We start from the raw sequence: 23,336 nt of genomic DNA on the forward strand, positions 1-23,336 counted from the left end.
AAAAGTAGTCAAAATTAAATAAACTGAGTTGACAATACTAGAACCAGCCTATTAAATATGTATTATTTAAAAAATGAAGAATGTTAATACCCCCAGGATGAAAAATTGCCTTGCCTTTGGAGCAGTTATGCGTTATGCGTCTTAAACTACTCAGTCCCTATAATACTTCAGATTATCTGTTATATTTAATTTTTTTATGACTAATCTCCAAAGTAAAACCGTAAAGTGTAGATTGCTTGCATGGCACATAGAGTAATTACAATCTATATAGCGTAAATATTTGTGCCACACTTCATTTTGTAGGTCACCTTCGTAATCACAGGTCAAGCACTCACCTATCAAGTTCATATAAGATGTAAAAAAATGTGGACCACATAAACAGGTGTTGATATTTAAACATTAACATGCACACACACACGAGCACTCACACACACAGACCCACTGAACTACATTAAGCGATTCAGCATTGATCAGAACCCTTGAGAGTGGACTTCTTAGCTCTTTTATTAATAAGTGATACAGACCAGGAGAGCATTGGGGCGCTCATCTTTACTTAGCATATTAAGGCAGGAACCTTTTCCTTCAAGGCTTAGAGGCAGAAGCCACTTATGGGAGGTTTGCGGCTACTGCATTTGCATGCTGATGACATTTAAGTGAGCAGGGAGTCAGGGGACCTTATTTAAATGATGGAGACATTAAGACATGGTTGTAAGCTGGTAGACCGAAGTCATACTATCAAACAGAATAATGTGGAGAAGTAGAGTGAGTCCCCATAAGACATGCTTGTTTGCTCTGTTATCATATACATTTGCCATCACAGCATCTTTTACAGAAGTACTCTCAGAGCGAACCAGCAGTAAAAAGGAAAATGACTGCACATCAGTGCCTGCTGTGTATAGTTTTTCAGCGTTGATAGAGGGCTTTTACACCCGGCTTCTATTAAATAACATAATTTTTTGTATGCTAAGTTAGCTAAGCTATTAAGTTACACATACACTTCTCCATGGTTAAAATGTGCTTCAGAGGAGTTAAATGATAAGAAAAGTGAAGCCTGCTGGCGTTTCTGCTCTGGCCTGCTGTTCAGCAGGACTGCAGGTCACATACAGATGACACAATCCACTGTGATGCCACAACACTGCACCAGTGGGTATACAGGCAATACGCATCCTGGCATTTTGGTGTTGCCGTTGTAGCCGCTTGTGTACTGTGGAACATTTAAGGCCATGCTGCACCTGAGGCAGTGGACGCACGTGTTTTCAAGCACCCTAAATGTTTTTAGTGTCCCAGTGAGCAATGAAAGTATCATGTCACATGTCATGTGAAAGCAAGCTGGAAGTGGTTGCTCTCAACCTAATCCATGACCAAATATTGTGTATCATGGTTCCTGTGAGGCTATCCCATGTAACCTGTTGTCCACAGGGGGAAGTTAGTGTCATTGCTTCCCACTGCCCACCATGTTGAACTTAATATTTGCATGTGGACAAGGTCAGAAGCCTGAGGCCAACTTTAATGCTTTAATCTGAGCTGGCTGACTGAAGTATAAACAGTATACACAGTAATGACACAGTAATGACACTTACTACAAACTAGATACCAGATATGAAAATGATTACTGAACAGACCATGGAACTTTATATTATTTCAGCATACCACAGGTTTAAAACGAAGGTCACAGCACTGCTGACACTTCAATTCAGATTTCCTCTTTTGGTCCTTTGGGTCAGTTTGATAAATTCCAGACATTTTTTTTGACATAACCCTCACAGGGCTTTACAATCTGTAAATAGATATCAGGCCTAAAGAACAGCAAGCTGTTTATGAAACAGAGTTAGGATAAGTTTTGGCAGGGGTGATGCATCTACTGTATGTGTTTCAGCAGATTGTGAAAAGTAGTAGCCTGGGAATGTGAACTGAATTTGAATCCATTCAAAATTATGTCAGTGCGGTAGAAAGGGACTCCTCACATTTTGTGTCAGTTAATTGTGCCTCCCTAAGCATCATTTCCCTGATTGATGGAACGCAGCAGACAAAGGGTGTCCTCAGAACACAGCCACTGGCCACATAATAGAGTCATCACTAAGAAGAGCTCAAAGCAGAGCAGGAGTCATTGTGTCCCCCTACCTCCCCATTGACAACACAAATCCTCACATGTCCTCCTCTGGCGCTGACATGGCTTTGTGCGCGTGTTCCAGTGCATTCAATCTGTTTGTGTTCATGCATGTGCACCCTTTTGTGCATAGTATGTGGGGGAGGAAGAGGAGGTGTCAAGCACACAGTGGTATCCAGGAAAAGACTGTTCTGTTCTTGTAGATGTGTGTGGGAGGACACTGTGGAGTGGGGTCATCTGGGACTGTGGATATTCAGGGAATTAAGGAATTACTTACTGTGTTTTCGATTTAAATGCAAATGTTGGGAATGTGAGCTCCTAGAAGTGTGTATAGACAGCAGAGGAGAGTAAAGTGGGCTGTAGTATGTTTGTGTAGTATAGGGATGTTTAGAGTCCTGTGTATATTTTCCATGATTGGCTGTTGTCAGTAGGATCACCAAGGGCAGGACGTGGTGGGATCATTACATCTCCCAGAGAATGACCTGAAGAAGGTCAGCAGACTCTTTGTGTCATGAACAGCATGTGCAGCTTTGCCACATTTTCAAGAGCTGTTGGTTAGTGTCCATTCATAATGTCATGGTATCTCGGTGAGCTACAGGTCCAGCCACTGCAGTCAGCCTAGTGGAGGATGCAGCATATGCAGTGTCTTTATAAATGTCTGCCCTGCTTTCATAAATTCTCAGGAGTAACAGACTCGTTTACATAATGGAATAGAACAGACTCACCGGGGATAGTGACTATGCAGAAACATGTTCCAAATTTTCAGTTTCATAAAACACGGTGTCGTGGCTCAGCAAACCATGCCTCCATACACAGGCACTTCTCTGCCACACAGAACCTATCACACTTATGACCACCTTTATTTGTTGAATCGAATGGAGTAGCAGATTATGGGAATGAGTGTGCAAAGGGAACACAGGAGAATCAAGGACATGACAAATGGTGAGAGAAATTGAACTGAAATTGGGAAGAGAGGGCAGAGTAATAATAAAGGTCAGAAAAAAAAATAAGGGACACAAATATGGGTGAGAGCAACACTAGGAGATCATCCGAATAAGAGAGCTTCATACTTGTAGGTAAGGTGCCAAATGTACAGTGTATCACCCACAGATGGAACACATTTTATCCACACAAATGATTAAGGTTAATTCTACAAACACCATCCAGAGCTTCAAATACACATTTGTGCGTCAAAACCGCAGCTGAAAATAGCCTGAAACAAATGCGCTGTTCACTTAAGTTTTAGCAACATTTGATAAAAAACTACAGTGCTCTTAAAATTGAAAGTATATGCAGTGTTCAGACCCATATTTAAAGATTTATGGCATCATTACAGATGAATGGGCTTAGAGCTGAGAGCCACAGACACAGTATGTGAGAAAGCACTGAGAGACAGACTAACATTTTATTGGTTTTGATCTTTTCATGGTATTTATTTGACAATATTAAAAATATAGAATATCATCACACTTATCCTTGAGAGCAAAGGTAACCTTGAAATGAATCTGTTCGTCTGACTGGACTTGTGATCCTACTACAGCTTGGCACTAACCCCCCTTCTTAGAAGATTTATGTGAAAGGGCCCTGAGCTCAAACGTCCGGCTGAGCAGCCCTGAACTCCGGGGAGATAGAGGCTATCAATTATTGAAGCGATATATGGGCTATCTATTATTGCTGTTTGCAGAAAATATTGTACTTTCATCACAGCAGACAGTTGGTGGAAATGTTCCTCATTAAGCAGGCCCTCTATGAGTGGGTGACTAGTGATTAGTGCTGAAGAGGACACATATACGTGATGAGGCCAAAGTGTAGTATTAGCCTTTGTTACATGGAGCGCGTGTTTGGAAGTGGAGCAGAGTGCACCAAGAGTTCCTGTGTTCTCTGCTCCTCACAATGGAGGCAACAGAGTGGAAAATCGTTGGATTATGAAGAGCCTGACCCAGGGATATGCACACACACACACACACACACACACACACACACACACACACACACTACTGTACACATGCTCCACCCACCCCGCTTATGTAAAACTCTGCTACGCCTGTGCACCTGTGCTAAACACACAGCATAGTGATCATGGGTTTTGCAGGTATTGCAGTGTTGCTATTATGGGAAACTGCTGCTGCCCCTAAACTGCTCTTCCTCCCTCCTGCTCTCCTCTCATACATCAACTCCCCTAAGCAGTGGTGAGCTGGGCCCCGAGGGTAGCTCTCTCCCACCCAATGATGCTATTAGATGGTCCATTTTGTCATCATAGCCCAATGGAATTACAGCCATGTTCCTGCTAGGATAAATATTGGATGGGAAGAAGGAAGGCTTGAAAGAACACACGTTGGTGCACCTTTCTCTGCCACCCTCATCCAGTATTTCTGTTTTCTGTCGTGAGCCCTTAATGTGAGATTACAATATGCATTCTGTCACATGTTATACCACAGTGTAGATCAATGATAGGAGATGACAGGCGAGGTGGTTTGAATGGGCCCTTGAGTTGTAATAAGCCAGCAGGGAAAGGGACGCAACTGTGTTCCTACACAGCCTGTTGTAATGGGATATAGCTTAGATTAATGGACCTGTCATTGCCTTGTCTGAACATATGGTCCACATTCACAAGAATCATTTATTAAATTTTAGAGCATACACAGTTCAAATCCATTTTCCAGCAGATCAGCAGAAAAAGTACAAGCATTTGTACATTTTATTTTTTTGTTTTACAAATTCCCTGCTAATGTGAGGAAGTAGTTACTCATCACTTAATATCTTGTTTTATTTTGACTAATCTACAAAGTTGTTTTTGGAAAATAACATCTTGTCCTACTAAGTACCTGTTACCTCTGTAACCCTGTTATATCTGGCACCCCATAGTAACTGTTGCTATGTCTTTTAAGCTTTCCAATCTAGCACTGGGTGCATGCAGTTTGCAGTGATAGCACAGACAGAACCATGGGAGGGGGTCTTAATATTCATTTGATGGCTACATACATCTGATGCTAATGCAGTGCCAAGTAAGACTACAGGCTGACTGGTCCCAGACAACAGTACACATCCCAATTTGGCAAAGTCATCTCAGGGAAACATCCTCAAATCTAGTACAGAGCCGTCTTACACTGACTCCTCTGGAGTGGATGTGCCATGCAGGGTTTTTGTCTAAGACCACTTGTTACCCCACAAAGTAATGATGTTAGCTCACCATTTGGTAACTCTTGTCCTTAGAAGTAACACTTGGTTACTATTGCAGATAGCTGACCTAGTTAGCCACACGGCTAACGTAAGAGGACTGCATTAAAGCCTATAAGCACACATCTTTGCAGTTTTGCCGCCCTATATACACACCTCTTTGATATGATTAGACGTTGCTGCTGTTGTTCAGCTATGATTGGACAGTCGCTGTCTGGGGTAGGGTTTTAGCTAACTAAAACCCTACTATTTGTGTAACTATAAAATGTTAGCTTTTAATCCATGGCTGTTGAGCAGAACTGTTTGGCACTTTAGACACATTTATGGTGTGCATGGATACGCAGTGTGCGTTTAGATGCATATCTTCAAGGGCCTCGAATGCTTTACTCAATCATGATAATATTCTCTAACCTATCATTATAATTCAGTGTAAACTTGATGCTTTTCCCTGCAGTAGGCCTACCAGCAGTGTGGGGGCTGCTACGTTCTCCTCTCCTCTGCTTGCACAAACTCTCATTCTCTCCATGATACAGGGCTGTAGATTATTCTGGCAGCAGCAATCAGATTAATAAGTAAACAAGCTAGTAATTGGCCTCAATGAAATATTCAAACGATATGGCTGTTTACTAAAAGGATACTCATCCTGGAATTTCAAGCATTAACCACCCATGATGATTTAACATGTCATTACAAGTACTGTCTCTCTCTGCATCCCACTCTCTTGCCTCGTCCGCCCTTTGCATACAAGTGCGTTCGAAGGCCAACCGTATAACATGGATGTACTTCCCTGTCAGTTATGGTACATTTTAGTTTAATACATTGCAACATACCAACTGATTAATGACTTAATTCTGATCAAATGTACTTGAAGAGTGGTTTGCAAAATAGGGTGTAATCTTTGTGGTTTCACTGATACATATATCTACATCTGTGCCACTGCATGCATTAGATCTCTGTGTTAATCCCTTCATTTTGCTGTGTATGTGTGTATGAGGGCCCATGTATGCTTGCGTGCCTCTGTGATCTTGCTTTCTGTCTAAGCACAGCATTGCAGAGCACAAGCTGCATACTAACCCAATCATTAAGACATAAATGAGAACATCAGAATCTATCTGCAGTCTCACACAGCAGGCCTGAGAGAGAGAGGCAGAGGGAGGGAAAGAGGTGGGGGGAGGGCTGACCAATTTATCTTCAGTCTCTCCTTCCTCCTCATCTAATGTTTGCATCTCCCCATTTCTCTCTTGCTCTCCCACTTCCTTTTCTTTCTCTGACAGTTAGAAGCACAGGGGCAGAATGTGGCCTGGTTGAATATATCAGACTCAGACTTTCTGCCTGTAGTTTTTAGTCTAATTGGGAGCAGCAAAGCGGCTATGTCTCAGGTTTGGCCCAGACGATGTGACCCCATCAGATTCTGGCATTCCTTTCTAATTTTGTCCTGCATTTCAAACATTGGCCGAATCCTGGCCCACTTTCGAGTCCATATGTGAGATAAAGAGATAACATCAGAGAGAACATGAAAAGATGGAAAGATATAATAGGAAGTTGTCCTATCTTGACTTGTTCTGTTTAGCCCATCTAAAATGAGCTCCCTTAACACACTCAGAATATTTGTTTGCTGGAAATAGTTTCAGAATATAGTGAAATCTTGGTTCGAAGAGCAGCTTCCCAGACATGAGCCGTGTCATAGCAGCTCCACACTTTTACCTTTGATCAGGAAATATTTCCCCTAAACTGTCATACACACATTTTCTCAGCCGCTGTCTAGAAAGCAACACCGACTGACTAAACTCGCAAAGCTTTTCCAGAGTGTATTAATGTAGGACTGGCGGGCAAGATGTATTTCACACTGTGTAAACATAAAACTATATATTTATGCATGTGCAAAATGCACCCAATTCATGAAAACCCTGCTCATACTGTGTTCACGTATCACTCCATTTTGTCACAGTTACGAACTGTGTTCATCCAGAAGCAATTACTCATTAATGAATGTGAACACACACCTATTTTAACTGGCTTGATGGTCTTGCCTTTACAATAGTTTTGACTTGAGAGCATAAAATTTCCTTTGTGTACCTCAGTCTCAGTCATTAAACACAGCCACTGTAAATGTGCACCATGGTACCTTCTAATCTCACATCAGGGCTGGAATTGATAGCTATCAAATGACATGGTACATTCATGGCTAATTTAATTTTTACAATCACTACCACCTTTAATTACAAGCTGCTTTTAAGGTCACATTATTAACTCAACTCAACAGCACCTCCATCATGTTACGGTTAAACATCTGTCCTGCCAACTATGGGAAATGAACACATTACATCTGATAAATCATGTATGTGATAATGCTTATCCTCAACACAACCCACATAGCACATGTATTCACATGTGACTTACATATCACGAGTTTGTCTGCGGTGTTTGCCATGTAGCTAGCAACAAAGATGATAAAGGTTTTACTGAGACTTCTCATTGATTCCATTGTTTCAGTCGGGGACCATCACCATCTGTGCCCTGTGCGTGTGTACATGTGAATTTGCAAGTGCACCGTCCCGCTGGCATGATATTTTCCATAGCAAAATGCCTTCATACATAGATTCATGCATAGATAGCTCACTGATTGGGTGGTAAAATGTCACTTGATTGAAACACAGTTCGTCTGATATTGAATCGACTGAAATGCTGAAACCCATATTAAATTAAGTGCTATAGTTAGTTTAAGGAATCAGTGGCAAGTTAACATGCACTTAACCGGCTTCTGTAAAGTTCTTTTTGATAAAGACATGTCAGGCAGATCAAATAGAATCATAAAATGATTTGCTGTGAAATTTCATTTTAACACTGTGAAATCATTTAATTTGGGTAATTGGTTCTAACACTTCACTATTTAATTTAATTGCATTTAATCTAAATCAACACTTATTCAGTTCACCATTAAATTTGCTATTTTTTGTTTTAGTGAGTCAGTGTTTAATTTATCATTTCTGTCACCTCCAACCAAGTCTGAGGACACAAGTGGATAAATCTATCTCCACATTTGTGCAGTTTTACCCCCACTACCATATATTTTGATTAGTGAGGTTCAGAGGTTCAAACCTCTTGTCAGTGGAGCTGGCCTCAGCACAGTATGTGTGTGTGTGTGTGTGTGTGTTTATGTGTAATGTATTTATGTGTAATGTATTTTAGCAGCTGGTCTTGGGTTCACACCTGACCGTGGCTGGACCAGCCCAGACAAAACTTCCATTATCAATACCTCCTCAGCGCTTGTGGCTCCTCATCTGATAATTAAACAGTGGATAGTGCTGATTTTCTTGTGTGTACCAAGAGACTGGGCATGTTCTTGTGTCTGCATGTATGTGTGTGTATGTACTTGCATGTGCCCTCGGGATTTTCACAGACATTACTGTGTGTTTTAGTATCTCACATAGTCCAGGTTCCACGTGTCCACAGCACCTAATTTTTTATCCATGTCTTTGCAGATCTTATAGCCCCAGTGCAAAACACAATTCATCCCATTATAAACAATTAAATATTTGTTTGTAGTATGCTGTACTGTCTGTTCCACTTCTCATATATTGATAAATGTCTTTTAAAAACTTTAGAGCCATTATATAAAAAGGCAATGCTATTTCATTATTGTATTTATTTTTATGTGCCACATGAAAATAAAAATACATATATTTGAAAAATGACTTATAAAGTGATAAAACGGCTATTGGCCTGGTTCCTATCAAAGACTCAGTAATGCTTGAAAAGGCAGATAGGAGCAGGTGCTGCTGGGGTTTTAACCGAGTTTACTGTTTATGAGCTTGGGTGCTAGTGCTAGCAGTTTGGTACAGTAGACGTTTACCTCCCGACGATGATAATACCGGGATGATAATGTCACCTTTTCAAACACATTCCTCATCCTGTGGGGACATGTGGCCCTTTTCTTGGATGCTTATTTTTACATTTCCAGTAACCTGTGTGTGTGTTTCCTTGTCTTGGCCCTACAACATTCAGCTATGTAATCCTATTGCTGCAGACTGATAGTATTTGTGCAGATGAGGGCCGACCCAAATGCAGAACAGATACATTTATATAAACTAAAATGTAGATGAATGCAGATACTGGTTTTTATTAATACATTTGTCAACAACTATAACTCCATTTATGAATGCCCACAGGATAGTAAATAACAATATAGCAAAACACCATTGTAAAAATGTAAAATATGTCCTGATAGAAGATGTTATTAGCTGCATGCGACTACATTATTGTTGTGCCCCATTTAAGGGTGGCTGAGAAAGAACATTAAAAAGACCCATCTTCCTTAAGTCCCAAGCAGCCACAGGGAGAGACTACTGAAATTTAACAATGGGCTGTTTATTTACAATGTGTTTTAAAATAGATGGAGCTAAGAAATGACTTCAGGCGAACATAACAGACAAACAAATCCAAAGCCGCAAAGCATAACAGATATAACCTAACAAAAATCAAAGAAATCAAATTACAAAAACTTGCCTTTCTGTCTGAAAAACAGGGGAAAACAAGATGATCAGAAACATCAGCCCACCACTGTAAACTGAACAAAAGCCATCAGCATGGCAACCATGTTTGCAGCAGGAGCAAGTGCAGCTAGTTTGGAAGAGAAGGAGATGAGTCCTGCCCTGTGCAGCACTGCCGCCATCTTTACCCTATATATAGTCATGTGGCATCGGGAAGGAGCCAGTCACCTGCAGATGCTGGTAGCTGATGGATGAATCACCTCCGAAGGCTGGTACACACCATGTGTAACCATGCATGTGTTATATGAGAGACGCAGCTTATAGTGATGAGCCCAAAGAGAGTTTTCACAAATTCACAAAACTTTATAGCTAAAGTTTCAGCTCATTGTTTAACTGTAAGGCCAAAACCATTGCTGGTTTGGTTCACTCTCACCGCTCAGTACTTGTTTGTGCTTTCTCACTTTTTCTAAATGCTGTGTATGTGCTTTCTTGGATGCCATTTGTTTTGCCTATTTTCAGGTGATTTGTTAAGTTGTAGTGCATTCAGCTCTCAAGGACACTGTAGTTTTCAGCATAAAAGCTGTAAAAAGCCACTGAATTCTACCTGCTGAGTACACAATGACAGACAGACAGGTGATTAACTAGTGAACATAGTGGAGCATTTAACAGCTAAAGAGCCAGATATTTCCCTCAGGAGTTGGTGTAGACCAAAAATGGACTGAAAGGAGAGTGAATATTGGACTTAAATTCATCAAATGGCCGGAAACACAACTAATGTTGAATGATAATGTTGCTCTGTAAGTGCTTGCTGTGTAAATAAGCAACTCCTTGCAAACAAATTCTCCATATCAGCTTATATTTCAGTGTTGTGCTCACAACTGCCTCCTGTTCACCAAAAGATTAAGTTACTGCAGGTTTAAGAACATCATGCTTAAGATTTCATGTCACATTGTGGCAACAGTGTGAAGGATTTGCCAACTAGCAAAAACAACTGAATCAAAAATAGGACTGATAAGCAGTTGCTGTATGTACTGTATAGAGCACTACGAATTTGGTGACATCATTTCAATGATGTTCATAAGATTCATGGCTTTTAAACTTTTACACCGCTCGCCAAATAGGGCTAGTTCTCTTTTCTGCACTCAGAGATGTGCAGAGCCATCCCTGTCACCTAGAAATTATGTTCACTTAAGCTTTTTCCCAGTTACGCTGCGGCGGCTAACATAATCACTGGCTGGATTAGAGGCAACGTGTTTTTAAGTGAATGAAGTATTTATGAACTGTACCCGATTCCTACTGCTGGTTAGGTTTCTTCATGAAAAGGACTTTGGTTGGTTGAGTTTAGGGGAAAGTCGTGGTTTTAGTTACATGTAAACACACTGTATCTGAAGTAACTGAAGAACTTTCCCTGGATTGAACCAGACTACAATCTTTGCCTAACCTTAACCAAGTGCTGCCAGTGCCTTAACATAACCATAAGTTTAATTACACTGTTGTCATTACTAGCACACTTGTACTCCAAGATCAGATATTTTGGTGGCAAAAAAATATATTTTCTGTGAACACTTCTGATGTGTTCAGCATCAATATAGTTGTGACTTTTCATATATATATTAAATTATAAGGACATAAATTAACATTTCCTCATTGCATTAATGTTGAAATTACATTTACTTTGTTCATGCTGTTGCAGATTAGTTGTACATAAACTTAAATTCTAGGTGACAGGTTGGAAGTACAGGTGGTATGTTTGTTTCTATCTTAGTCTCCTTCAGTCTGTGTGTGGCTCTGTAGGTCCAGTGGGAGCTATGTGCTATAATGGGCATATTTAACAGCGGGAGCAGGGTATGCTCATTTTTAGATAAGGTGAGGGTTTTTATTTTCTCATACTCTCTACTTAGACTTGGTGTACATATCATTTTACAGTGTTGCAGAGGAATAGCCAGAATTTCCTCTGAGTCTTGTGGACATTTGATTAGCTTTTTCCCTTACCTGTCCCTCTACCTTCTTCTTCTCTGCTTTCTGTTGACCTCATGTTTGCATTACTTTATAATTTAAAAAATGTTTTTCCCCTCTGTTGTGTTGGAAGAAGCTTTGATTCCCCTTCCCCTAGCCAAATGAAGAGATAAATTTCAGTGGCACCCCTTTGAAGATTCCTCTCTCCTTTCTCTTTGACTTTATCATTCATGCCTGTGCCAGATTAACATGGATGGAATGACTTCTTTTTTATGAAGATGCAAATGGCAAAACATCTGAGAGAAGTTATTAAAGGAACAGTTTTGTGTATGTGTTTGCACACGTGTGTGTATATTTGTTAAATGGACTATAAACATTTTTAATCAGTTAAATGCAGTGTGGATCTCACATCTCTAGCCTGTACATACAACCACTACAGGAAACACACTATGCCCATTTGCATTATGTGCCTTTAAAACAAAAAGGTGTTCAACTGAAAAACTAAGAAACCAATTTAGGACATGGATTCAGTTTCTAGTGATCCGCCTTTAAAAGGCTCCACAAGGTCTGACATGGCTGGCCTGGCTGGGTCAGTGGCACCCATGGGAGGAAAACCCTCTGATAACAAGCTACTGCCAACTGTAAGTTATTAATACTGTAAAGCCCTTCTGACACCACCCGTCCCTTCACTTCTGTCTCTAACTCTTTCTCTCCTTCACTCCCTTACTCCTATATGCCTGTGTGTGTGTATTTGTGCGTGCATGTGCTTTCTTTTCCTGCAAAAGAGACAGAAAGAGAGCAAGCTAGAGAAATAGCACAGGAAAGCTAGACAGAGAGCAAGCACAGTGTGTGTCTGAAGGTGAGCGTGTATATCTGTTATGTCTCTGCTGGCAACCTTGCACCAGTCCCCACTTCCAGGCCATTTTTCATCCAACTGCTGCAGTACATACTGCAGAGGGAGACAAGGGGGTGGGGGTGAGTGGGGTGGGTTGGGGTGGGGGGGGGGGGGGGGGGGGGGTTTGGCATGGATATAAGCAGGAGAGACAGCAGTGCCATGAGAGAGAAAGAGGGGTTTTTTGCTTTGAGACTGTGCACTTATGGTGAACAGTTCACTCTGTTGCTGGGATTAGCTACATTATTTAACAGGTTTGCATGGCTGGGGATGGAGGCACTGGACCCCACAGGGACAGAGAGAGTTGATAAGTGAGCCGCAGGTACACGCACACGCATAAAAAGCAGCGGCCTGGTAGAGCTAACAGCAGAGTGGCTGCAGTGGGTGTTGATTCATCACTCTCACTCACAGTAGGCTCATCTCGCTGATAATTATCTTTGCCAAATTAATTATCAGTGTAAGTGTCAGCATGACAGTGCCGATGAATTACATCCAGATAACCTTGATTAATCAACAAAATGAGTTTTAGGGCAAACGTTTTGTGCGTATGGGCGTGCTCCCTGTAGAAAATGTCCTCTCCATCCATCTCCATCCTCATGTCCATAATTCCTCATTTTCGTATGTCTCTCCACCACTGTCTCTGTCTCTCTCTATTCTCATATCTTCTTAGTCTGAAATGAAAGCTGTCTGCCTTGAGAACAGTAGGTAGAATGGGCATGTAGTACAGCTGTGAGCTGTGGACGATAGTAGCGCAGTATCCGTGTGTTTCTGTTGATGTTTTAGTCAAATATCTCACAACCCCTGGATGTCCAGATATTCATGGTGCCCAGAGGATGCTTCGCTAAACTAAGATGGTGGACATGGTAAATGTCGTACCTGCTAGACATCAGTATGATAGCACACTAATGTTGGCATGTAGCTCAAAGCACAAAGCACTGTGTCAAAGTACAGCCTCAGAGAGCTCTCGCGTGTGGACTATTAGGCTTGTTCACACTTTTTTTTTTTGCACTTTTCTGCTTGGACTGTCTACTATTCACTGATCTTACTGCATGATGAGATCTACTTCAGCATCTGTTGTACTGTTCCAGTTCCTGCTTGGCCCATAGACTTGACATTGGGACAGTTTTACATACAAGGGGAACCTCACACTGAGATTTGGTTAATTTTGCAGACTAATACAATACTTTCCTTAATAGAGTTCTAGCTGTGATGGAAGTTTGGTTTGATAGTTTTATCAAGTGGTCCAGACAGAATGACATCCTGACAGGAGGACTGCGCAGAACACTGCCTGACGCACGCTTGGAGGCAGTGAACACCTCCAGCATGGAGGAAATTCATTCTTTCATTATTAATTCACACGCTGCCATGACCGCATCTTTCATTCATACATTTTTCATGTAACCCTGTACTGCTGCTATTTTGCGATTCAGCGCTCATAGTACTTATATGTTTTCCTTTTCACTGAGAAACATGCTACACTGAAGCATGGCCTGTCAAATGTCTCGGCATAACAGTCTGGTGAACTTTGTACTGTCTGTGGTCTGAGGGACATGCTGCTTTACATGCATGTCCCTGGCTCTTTCTCTCTCTCTGTTTGGATGTTTATATTTTCCATTTTATAACCTCGCTCAACATAATATCGCATGTCCTTAGCGTGTGTTAATTACATTAGCACGGCTTTTGTTTGCCAAATGAGCAGCTCATATTAAAAGATATGAGGTGGTGTTTAGATGTCGGTGATCGAGTGTGTCTATGTGCATGTGTGTGTGTGTTTGCTGTACGCACGAATGTTTCTGTTGTGCATCTGCCTCAAACAGCAGGTGGGTCATTATTGAGAAACCAGGCCTTATGTGTCCACACAGTCATTCAAATGTAACATGAATGTAATTGAATAGGTGCCTCTCAGGGAGTTGCATGAATGCTTTCTGCTTCACTTCAGTTTCAATCAGTGTATTGTGTTGTGGCTTCAGTCTGCAGGCAGCCCTGCTCGCCCTTTTGTTTTACTATTACATCCTCATTGGCTCCTCTCACCATCTTGGCTAGACCTGCCTGTTTATTTTGTGCCTTTCTTGTTGTTCAGATCATTAGTTACGTTACATTTTCTCTGTATAACTGCTGTTGACACGGTTTGCATGCTTGCCAGGTGCTGCCCCCAGGCTACTGAATATACACACATGCATTCATTCACTGTACAGTATACACACGGAAATGTACATACTTACATCATAGCCAGTTAAATGCTATCTGCGTAAGTTTGCGTGATAGTTCTGCAGTGATATTGAATTGATTATTCGCTCACTTTCTTTGCAGAGACCAGTGGTTTGTTTTTCCTTCGTGTTTGAGTTCACGCTTGGTCACATTTATTGACTTACCGACATGTTTAGCCGTGCGCACTCGTTTGTTTGCATATGTGAATGTGTATGTCGTTTTTCCGATTATATTTAGTGTAACCTTTGCTTTGCTTTAACCTCTTGTAGTGGAGCTCCCATAGGGCATTACTGCTGCTGCAGGGATTAAGGGGAAGTTTACACGCTGGTTCCTACCAAAGAACACCCTCTATATGACCCCTTACATCTCAGATGGCCTCAGTGTCACTGCTTGAAAGGGCTGTGCATTTTACCCAACACTGTGGAGCACATGTAGAATGATAAATTGCAAGAATAATTCACAAGATACATTAAATAAATCCAAGATCATAACCATTAGTAGTTCTTCTACATACGCAGAAACTAGAGCGTTTTGTATTTCTCTTTGTTTTTTTAAATTGTGCCTGTTGACTGGAAAACAAACCAAAAAAAAACCACTTTTTGCAGCAGGAATGCACGTCAGCTACAAAATCTGAATGATACTCATTATAAACCAGCGTTAAAGTTAAAGACCCAAAAAGAAAATGAGAGTGTTTCCCTGTGAAAATCTGTAAAAACTGTGAATCTTAACTAGAATTCACTCAGTTATTATTGTTGTCTTCAGTTGTTTTAAATCCAATGCACCAGTCTGACACAAATTAAAAGTACGCTAACACCAGGCTATTGTGTTGCACACCTGGTCCACTATTGAAGCCGAGGATCATTTAAATAAACAGAGCAGAAAAGAGGATAAAAGAAAAGAGGATACCCTTAATGCAGTGGAGTAGTGAATGGCTGTTAGTTAATTGACAAGATGGCTCATGAGACTCTGCCGGTGTTCATGTGCCCACGTCTCCCTATAGTGCCGCTGTACTGTACAGCATGTTGAAGAGGAATGAGTCGCAGTAATCTTGTGTGTCTCTGTCAGCAGTTTAGCCACAACCACAAGTCCAGATAAAGCATTAAAGACGAAGCACTGACAAGGCAGGGCCATCCGGGGCCACTTAAAACCAATACTACAGGGCAGAGTAAGGCCTTCCATCAATTACAAGCTTAATAGCCTAATTGTAATGAAATAATCCAATTCAGGAGACATCTGAGTCTCAGCTCTCAAGATCACCGGCAGGCAAGCAACCCAGTGGAGTAAAAGGACGGGAGCGGGGTTTAACAAAATATTGTGGCATTATATTTTGTGATTTTGTAGAGCTGAAGAGTGGATCACAATCTCCGCTGAAGCTTTTTAAATTGGCATTTTCAAATTTCTAAAGCAAAATTGCCTCTCTCTTTCACCACTGAAGTGTTTTTAGTCTTGTGGCAACAAACACACAATGAACGATGAACAATGAACTTCCCCGACCGATTTTTGCTGTGACCACTGTGCATGTGTGACGCCTGAGAGTAGACAGACTGATTTTCAGGTTAATTAGGAGCTCCACTTTCTCTAATTTTCTTCAAGACTTTCCCCCGTCTGCAGATTTCTGTCTTTCTACACTGCATGGTCTCTGTACAATATGTAGTCATCCACAGCAGACATATGCAAATTCTTATTTTCAACTTCAGCAGACGTGTTTTCACCTAAAGTCACGTTCACTCATCTGCATCTGTTCATCTCTTTTCTCTTCTTTCCACTGACTTGTTTACATTCACTCCACCTCTAAATACCTTGTTGCATTGCAAATTACAACTGAACGGAAACATTTTCTTTGAAAAATGGGATTTGTGGCCATATGGGGCACTTGGAGAACATTCAATTAAGTCCATACATTTGTCAATGAGGAAATTCTTTTAAATTACATCTATTCATTTACATTAATTACATTTACATTCATTCATTCTTTTATCCAAAGCAAAATATTTTTTTTCCCACATACAGACACAGAAAGAAAAATTTGGGATTTGCCGAGGACACTTCAACATGTGGACGGGAGAAGTCAGAAATCTACCAACCCTATGATTAAAAGCCATTTTGCAGAAAAACAGAAAAACAGAAAATTAAGTCTGACAGTTCACGTACAGAGCATAATTAGCTCATGAAACCATGAGGCCTGTATTGAGGCCCTCAACGACCTCAATGGGAGAGATAACACAATGACAGAAGTTGCTGAAAAAAAGCAAAAGCAAATGAGAAATGTAACAGGAAGTGAAAGGTGACAGCAAAAGGAGAACAGAAATTTGAGCGCCAGCTGGCTGACCTCTAACTCACTGAATCAGTGATTGAGGAGAAGGCAATATTTTACGTTCTCCCCGAGGGGTTGAAAGAACACACCAGATAGGGGAAAAATATATAAATGAGAGAAAGAGTCCATCCTACCACTATCTCTATCATGACACTCCTCTCCCTGTCTCTCTCACTTGCTTCCTCGTTCTCCCTCTCTGAGATTTGACAGCAGGATGATAAATTACTAGTCATGGGTCCACAGTAGACTGATGGTTGAGGGAGTCGAGATCTGGTATGCAACAGCAGCAGTGGACTTCACTAACTGCGGCCGAGTGGCAAAGGACACAACTGTGTGGCAAAGGGCCAAGAAGATCTGTGGTTTTTACACCACATCTGTTGCACTTCAGACAGATGTTACGCTGACTGCCAGGCTCACAGGGCTCGCTTGCCCTTTTTTATAATAGTTGTATGGTTAGATGTAAATGAGATAGAACGTAGTTCTTTTCCTTGTAAATAACAATTACTGAACACTGACTTGATTTCTGATGTAAGGAAACGTGAAACAGATTGGAAAATGGTTGCCACTTGTATGAGACCTTTTCTTCTAGGCTCATGTCAAAGCTAAATCAGTTGCTGTAGGTGCCATTTAAAGATAACCTCTTCAGTTATGATCTTATTGATTTTTCAGCTTTTGATTTTTTGATTCATGTTCGTGTCTCGGTACAAATCACTGGACAGACCTTGACTTTAACAGTGTTTTCTGAGATTCTGCTGAGTAGGAGAAATGTCTGGTAAATACCAAGACAGACACTGCTTGACACTCATTGCCAGTGACTTAGTGTAATGTGATATGTTGCTGAAAGAGAGAAAAGCCAGCGTTTTGCCCTGTTTGTCTTTATCTCCCCATGCTGACAGCTACAGGATGAGCATTTGTCTAAACACTGAGAACAGCAGGACATGAAATGGAAAATGTGTTGCACAAGCAGACAACTGTGTACTCTCACATATACTTGGGAAATCATATTCACACACACAAACACACAAATGAACACACTTTGTGTTAGTAATTATTAAAAAAATATTAGCTCTAATGTGTACAAGATGTGACGGGGGTCATGTGACCACATTTCATCTGTGACATTTACATAGTGATAGCAGATTAGAAAGAAGGGCAATGTGTGTGTGTGTGTGTGTGTGTGTTCTCAGGAACCAATCTTATCTTCAGCTGGAAATCTAGTTATTAGCACACAGCAATTTACTGTACAGTATCTGAATGTGTGCACAGTCTCTGTATGTGCACATGGTCAGTCATGCATGTAGTGTTTGACAGATGATGCATGACCCTCAAATGTACATGATGCTACGGCAATATAATACATTTCAGATGCTGCAGTAGGACATGGCACTCAGGCTATTATGAGCACAAAGGATAACTGAGTACTAGAAAAATAGGTACTTATAATATTTTAACCAAGGGTATTTTTTGTATAATTCCGAATAATTTGCGAGCACGAATTAATGATAGTAAAATAGTTTCCTAATGCATTGTATTCAATTTTTTGTCCTCAGTTGAATCACATATTGCATTCTGTTTTGCTTTTTTAGTTTCAGTCTAATTTCTAAAATAAAAGCATATACTAATACGATGTTACAAAGAAGACTCAAGGACAAACTGTGCACAGATACATCTATAGTTCTGGTAAAAATATTTCAGTTTGGAATGCAAGCTTTTCTTGCGCACACACACACACGCACACAACATCCATACTAACATGTAAGTGTCTACATTTAGGACTGATATGATGTGGGGTTTAACTCACTGTTCTTAGGTGTGAAGATTAGTTCACAGGAGGTGCAAGCTTGCCATGCAGTTGCTGGAGTGGTTCACAGGAAATACCAGCTAATTGCTGCAGGTGATAATACCACAGAATGAGGCAACCACTTTGTCACATGAGAAAAAGATAAATAAGGTGTTAAATAAATCATTTGTCCCCACTTGTGCACTTGTAGAGTTGAGAAAATAGGTGACAAAAAAGATTAACAAATTGCTGCACACAAACATCTGCATTATGTAAAACAGGTCCTGTTTTGACCATATACAATGTTTGTGTCATATTTGTGAACTGATGATAATTCAAAATACAAGATGTGTTTGCAAACATCACTGATGTAAACAAGGCTTTTGTTTGCCAACAGTTTTTGCCATGGAGATACCCAGAATGCCATGCATTCCACCATTTGAAGACCACTGCTTATAAAAGCAATCCTTCTGAAAACTATAGAAATGCAGGCACAGTAAGCAGAAGTACTCAGCTGTTCTGAAGAGGAGGTTGGGTAACACTGTACATTGACTGGCAAAGGGATGACTGCCCAGCAACAGCCACATTCATTAAACAGTATGAGGATCACCAGGATATCTGCTCAGTCCTGTGTGAATCAATAGCTGCAGAGGTCATGGATGATGCATGTACATGTGAGAGTGTGCAAGTGTGTATGCGCGTCATCCAAAGCAACCATCCCCAACTCATCAATATCCTCTCTCTGCACCTCCCTTTCTCCCTCGCCCTCACCTCTCTGTCTCCCACCTAGATGGTTTATAAGCCCTGGCTGTGTTCTCAGTACTTCCAGACCACCCAGATGCACTGCAGCAAGCGAATCCCCTGTGGTCAGTACTGCCTGGAGGTGCAGCAGCGGTGCCCCTTCGTCCTGCCTGACAATGATGATCTCATTCATGGAGGCAGCCCCAGTTTTATATGCACAGGTACAGAAAAAATAATCTTCTACAAAAAAAAACAACAAAAAAAAACAGTTTTTGTGTATTTGTTTTTATCTCCTGTTTGTTTTTTTTTCTAACCTTATTTTACAGAGTAGCATCAATACATGCAGCTGCCTAGTGCAACTCTAGTACTCAACCAGTAGGCACTGAGGAGTTGGGCTCGAGTGCTTTGTTGACTATTTGAGGGATAAAAGAGCATTACTTCCCCAATCCATCCAAATCCAAAGCTATGAGTAACAAGCTTTTCTAACCTCCACTGCCTCTGCCCACCCTGTGTACTGGAGATCATGATCTTGGCTCTCGTAACTTACTGTACGATGGGCAAACACTTAATGAGCATGTAGGGAGTGTAGTGTCTTCCTCAACGATACTTCAGAAGGACACACAACAGCTGATGGAGACACACTTGTCACTTTACAGTGACAGGATGTTCTGTCCAATCAGCAGTCTGCTGGGGGAGAGACACCACAACAGTTTAGTGTTGCCAATTACTCACAGCACCAAGAATCAGCTGCACAAGTCTGCCTGCTCTGTCTCTGCTGAACAGTAGCCTATATAGCACTCTGTGTGCTGGTGTTACAATTACACAAAGTTAGTGCTTACTACTGGCCCAGGACACACACTGAATCCTGAATAAGTGGTTAACCTTGTTAGGACCACATTTTCATCTCCATATACATGAGAGGTGAGTCCCCCCACAAAATGACTGCGCAAGCAGATTTTTGTCCCCGCAATGTAATTAGTACAAAGGCACACATTTCACATCACATGTTGATGCTGCCCTCTAGTGGCCATGTTGAGCATCAGGTTATAGTCAATTAAAATAAACTAAGTACAATGTTTAGGTTGCTTATTTGTTTTTACTCATTTACTCATTTGTTATTTTTTTTCACTGAAATTAAACAGAAGTTAAATTCTGGTGATATTCTATATTTTTGCTACAATCAAAAAGTCACAAGAAAAGACCAAAACCAGCAATGTGCTCGACAGTCTCCCAACAGATTCTGATTTCCCCAGCCTGTCTGTGGCTCTAAGCCCAAAGCCCATTTGTTTAATCCGAAGGAATCTTTAAAAATGGGTCATGGATGTGAACTTTCTTTTTTTTTTTTTGAAAGTAATTAAAAAAGGATTTCCTAAAGCAGATGGGCACTGTAGTTTCAGTAACACTTGGTAATTCAACTCAGTTACTCAAACAGGAGTTAGTGCATTTGTTGAGGACTATTTTCACCAACATTTGGTGCACTAGTTTGTCTTTATGGTTGAAGGACAGCGATTGAGGGATTGACGTAGAATAAACAACAGTGCCCTTGCTTACTGGAATGAAGGAACATATCAGCCAGTGCAGTGGTGCAGTGATGTGTTTTTAATAGTTCCAAGACAATAATGAAGGTCTATGCACAGAGGAATAAACTATAAACTCTGGCAAGCTTTTAGTTGGATTAATTCATTGGTTTTGGTCTTTTCATGGACTTTTTTTGTCGACAAGACAAACAGAATATCACAAATCTGATCATTCAAGGTCGTAGCACAGGTGTCCAGTACAGCCAAGACAGCATCAGCCTGTTTTTTAGACAGTTTTTATGCAGTAGGAAGATCCAACCATGTGCAAACACATACTGATGCACTGAGCAAGACTGATCAAGCATTTAGTTGAATACGTACAGTTAGTGAGTGAGATGACTGCAGCTATTTCTGTTCTTTAGGCTGGTTCTGTCACTTCTGCATAATATATCCAAATATATGCATGTGTGTATGTTGTCAATAACTCTGCAAACATGGTCACTCTAAATGCAGATTTTGTCAGAAACTTTGTCAATAATTACATGTTTCCTCTCATCACAGTTAAGCTTTTGACAGTCAAACTGTGCTGAGTGGGCACACACGTCTTTCAAAGTTCACTCCCTCACGTTGGCATGCACATGGACATATAAAAGCATGCAAATGGACAAAACACAAATATATGAAAAAAGATTCCTTTGAAAATGGTCTCCATAATTTCCCAAAATTTCCTTAACTGCTTGTTTTACCTAAACAGGTGTCCAAAACCTGAAGACACTTAACAGTTAATGCAGAAGCTGGAACCTGAAAACTTTTTGCTTAAAACGAGTTTAACAACTGTTTGATTATAAAAATTATTGTTGGTCAACAACAGCATTGAGCTCTGTTGGCCACGGTGCTTTCCAACCATAATTTCAACCTAAGACTAATCAGTTTCATAGGAATTAAATCCCACCGAAGTCTGTTGTAGTTACTAGGTTTTATATATTTTCTGTGCTTGTTGGGGAAGCTGGACAATCAGTATTACTTTTATTGTGACAGGAAGCAAGTAAGGTGTCTATAAAAAAAAAAAAGGTACATGCTACATCTTTAAGACAATGTGTGAGCTAACTGTTTTTATCTTCATCACCATCACCCTCCCCCCCATAAAAAACAACCCCCAGGGCTGCTGGAGGACTATCCATCAGGTGTGGACCCAGATGCAGAGTGCTGTGATGTGCGGTGGGACTTGAAAGTGGACAACCGCTCCCGGGGGACCCTGAAAAGAACTCACCCGCCATGCCAGCATCGTACCTCCCTCAGCTCCTCGGCAGCCTGCAGACTGTGTAACAGCCGGCTCAAACTATGCCTGCTGGTCCTCGTCCTCCTACACACTGTTGCCAGCCTCACTGCATCCCACAATGCAACAGGACTGGGCCTCCCCACCATCACGCCTCTGGAGGAGAGCCCTGCCAATGAGGAGTGATAGAGCTGCCAGGAGGAGGTGAGGTTGTTGGGGTGGGGGATTCCCTCACCATGGCAACCAATGTGGAAAAATACAGCCACGGGAGCTGTGTGCCTGTGGACATTCTGCAACGCTTTCTGGCAAATCGGAAATGTGGGACGCTTTGAGATGAAAGACACAAATCAATCAAAACAAATAAATAAGTAAACAGACATACCAAGGGACTCGACCAGTCCCTTAACTAGGAAAAGGGGACAATGCCACAGCCTTTGTTGAGTGGGAAGGTCGGCTTCCTCATAGCTGAGTTTCTCTCACTACGCTTTTTTACACTGTGTTCCAATTATTGGTTTCTGTTGCACTGGCTGACTATGGAATAACACAATCACAATCTCTTTCTAATGTTCATCCTTTGTGTTTGTTTCTGGGTCTCTCATACAGGAAGAAAATGTGGTCTCTAAATAAGACAGATAATGTGTAAAAAAAAAAAAAAAAAAAATTAGCTGCAAGTTTATGCGTGTGTGACGGTATGTGTTTCATGACTGAATGTGCGCAGGCATGTGTGGGAGTGTGTGTGCTTGTATGCATGTCTTTACACATGCATGTATGTTTGTGTATGAGAGAATGAGTGTGTGTTGCTGACAAGTACCCTAAAAGTCTACCTAACAGACTGGTGCAGCGATGATGTTTTTATGGAGCCCCTCCCGTCCAAGGTG

At 41.1% G+C, this 23,336-nt stretch overlaps 1 protein-coding gene across 1 annotated transcript in view; it reads left to right on the forward strand.

The window, feature by feature from the left end:
• LOC121194557 (transmembrane protein FAM155A) overlaps positions 1-22,722 on the forward strand; it is a 76,962-nt gene extending 54,240 nt beyond the window's left edge. The window contains exons 2-3 of the mRNA XM_041057493.1: positions 19,715-19,886; positions 22,343-22,722. Coding sequence (XP_040913427.1) covers positions 19,715-19,886; positions 22,343-22,644 — 474 coding nt within the window. The 3' untranslated portion in view covers positions 22,645-22,722. The remainder of the gene's footprint in view (positions 1-19,714; positions 19,887-22,342) is intronic.
• The last annotated feature ends 614 nt before the right edge of the window (positions 22,723-23,336 follow it).

Source organism: Toxotes jaculatrix, chromosome 15 (assembly GCF_017976425.1).
Source record: "Toxotes jaculatrix isolate fToxJac2 chromosome 15, fToxJac2.pri, whole genome shotgun sequence".
NCBI classification, from domain to species: Eukaryota; Metazoa; Chordata; class Actinopteri; family Toxotidae; genus Toxotes; species Toxotes jaculatrix.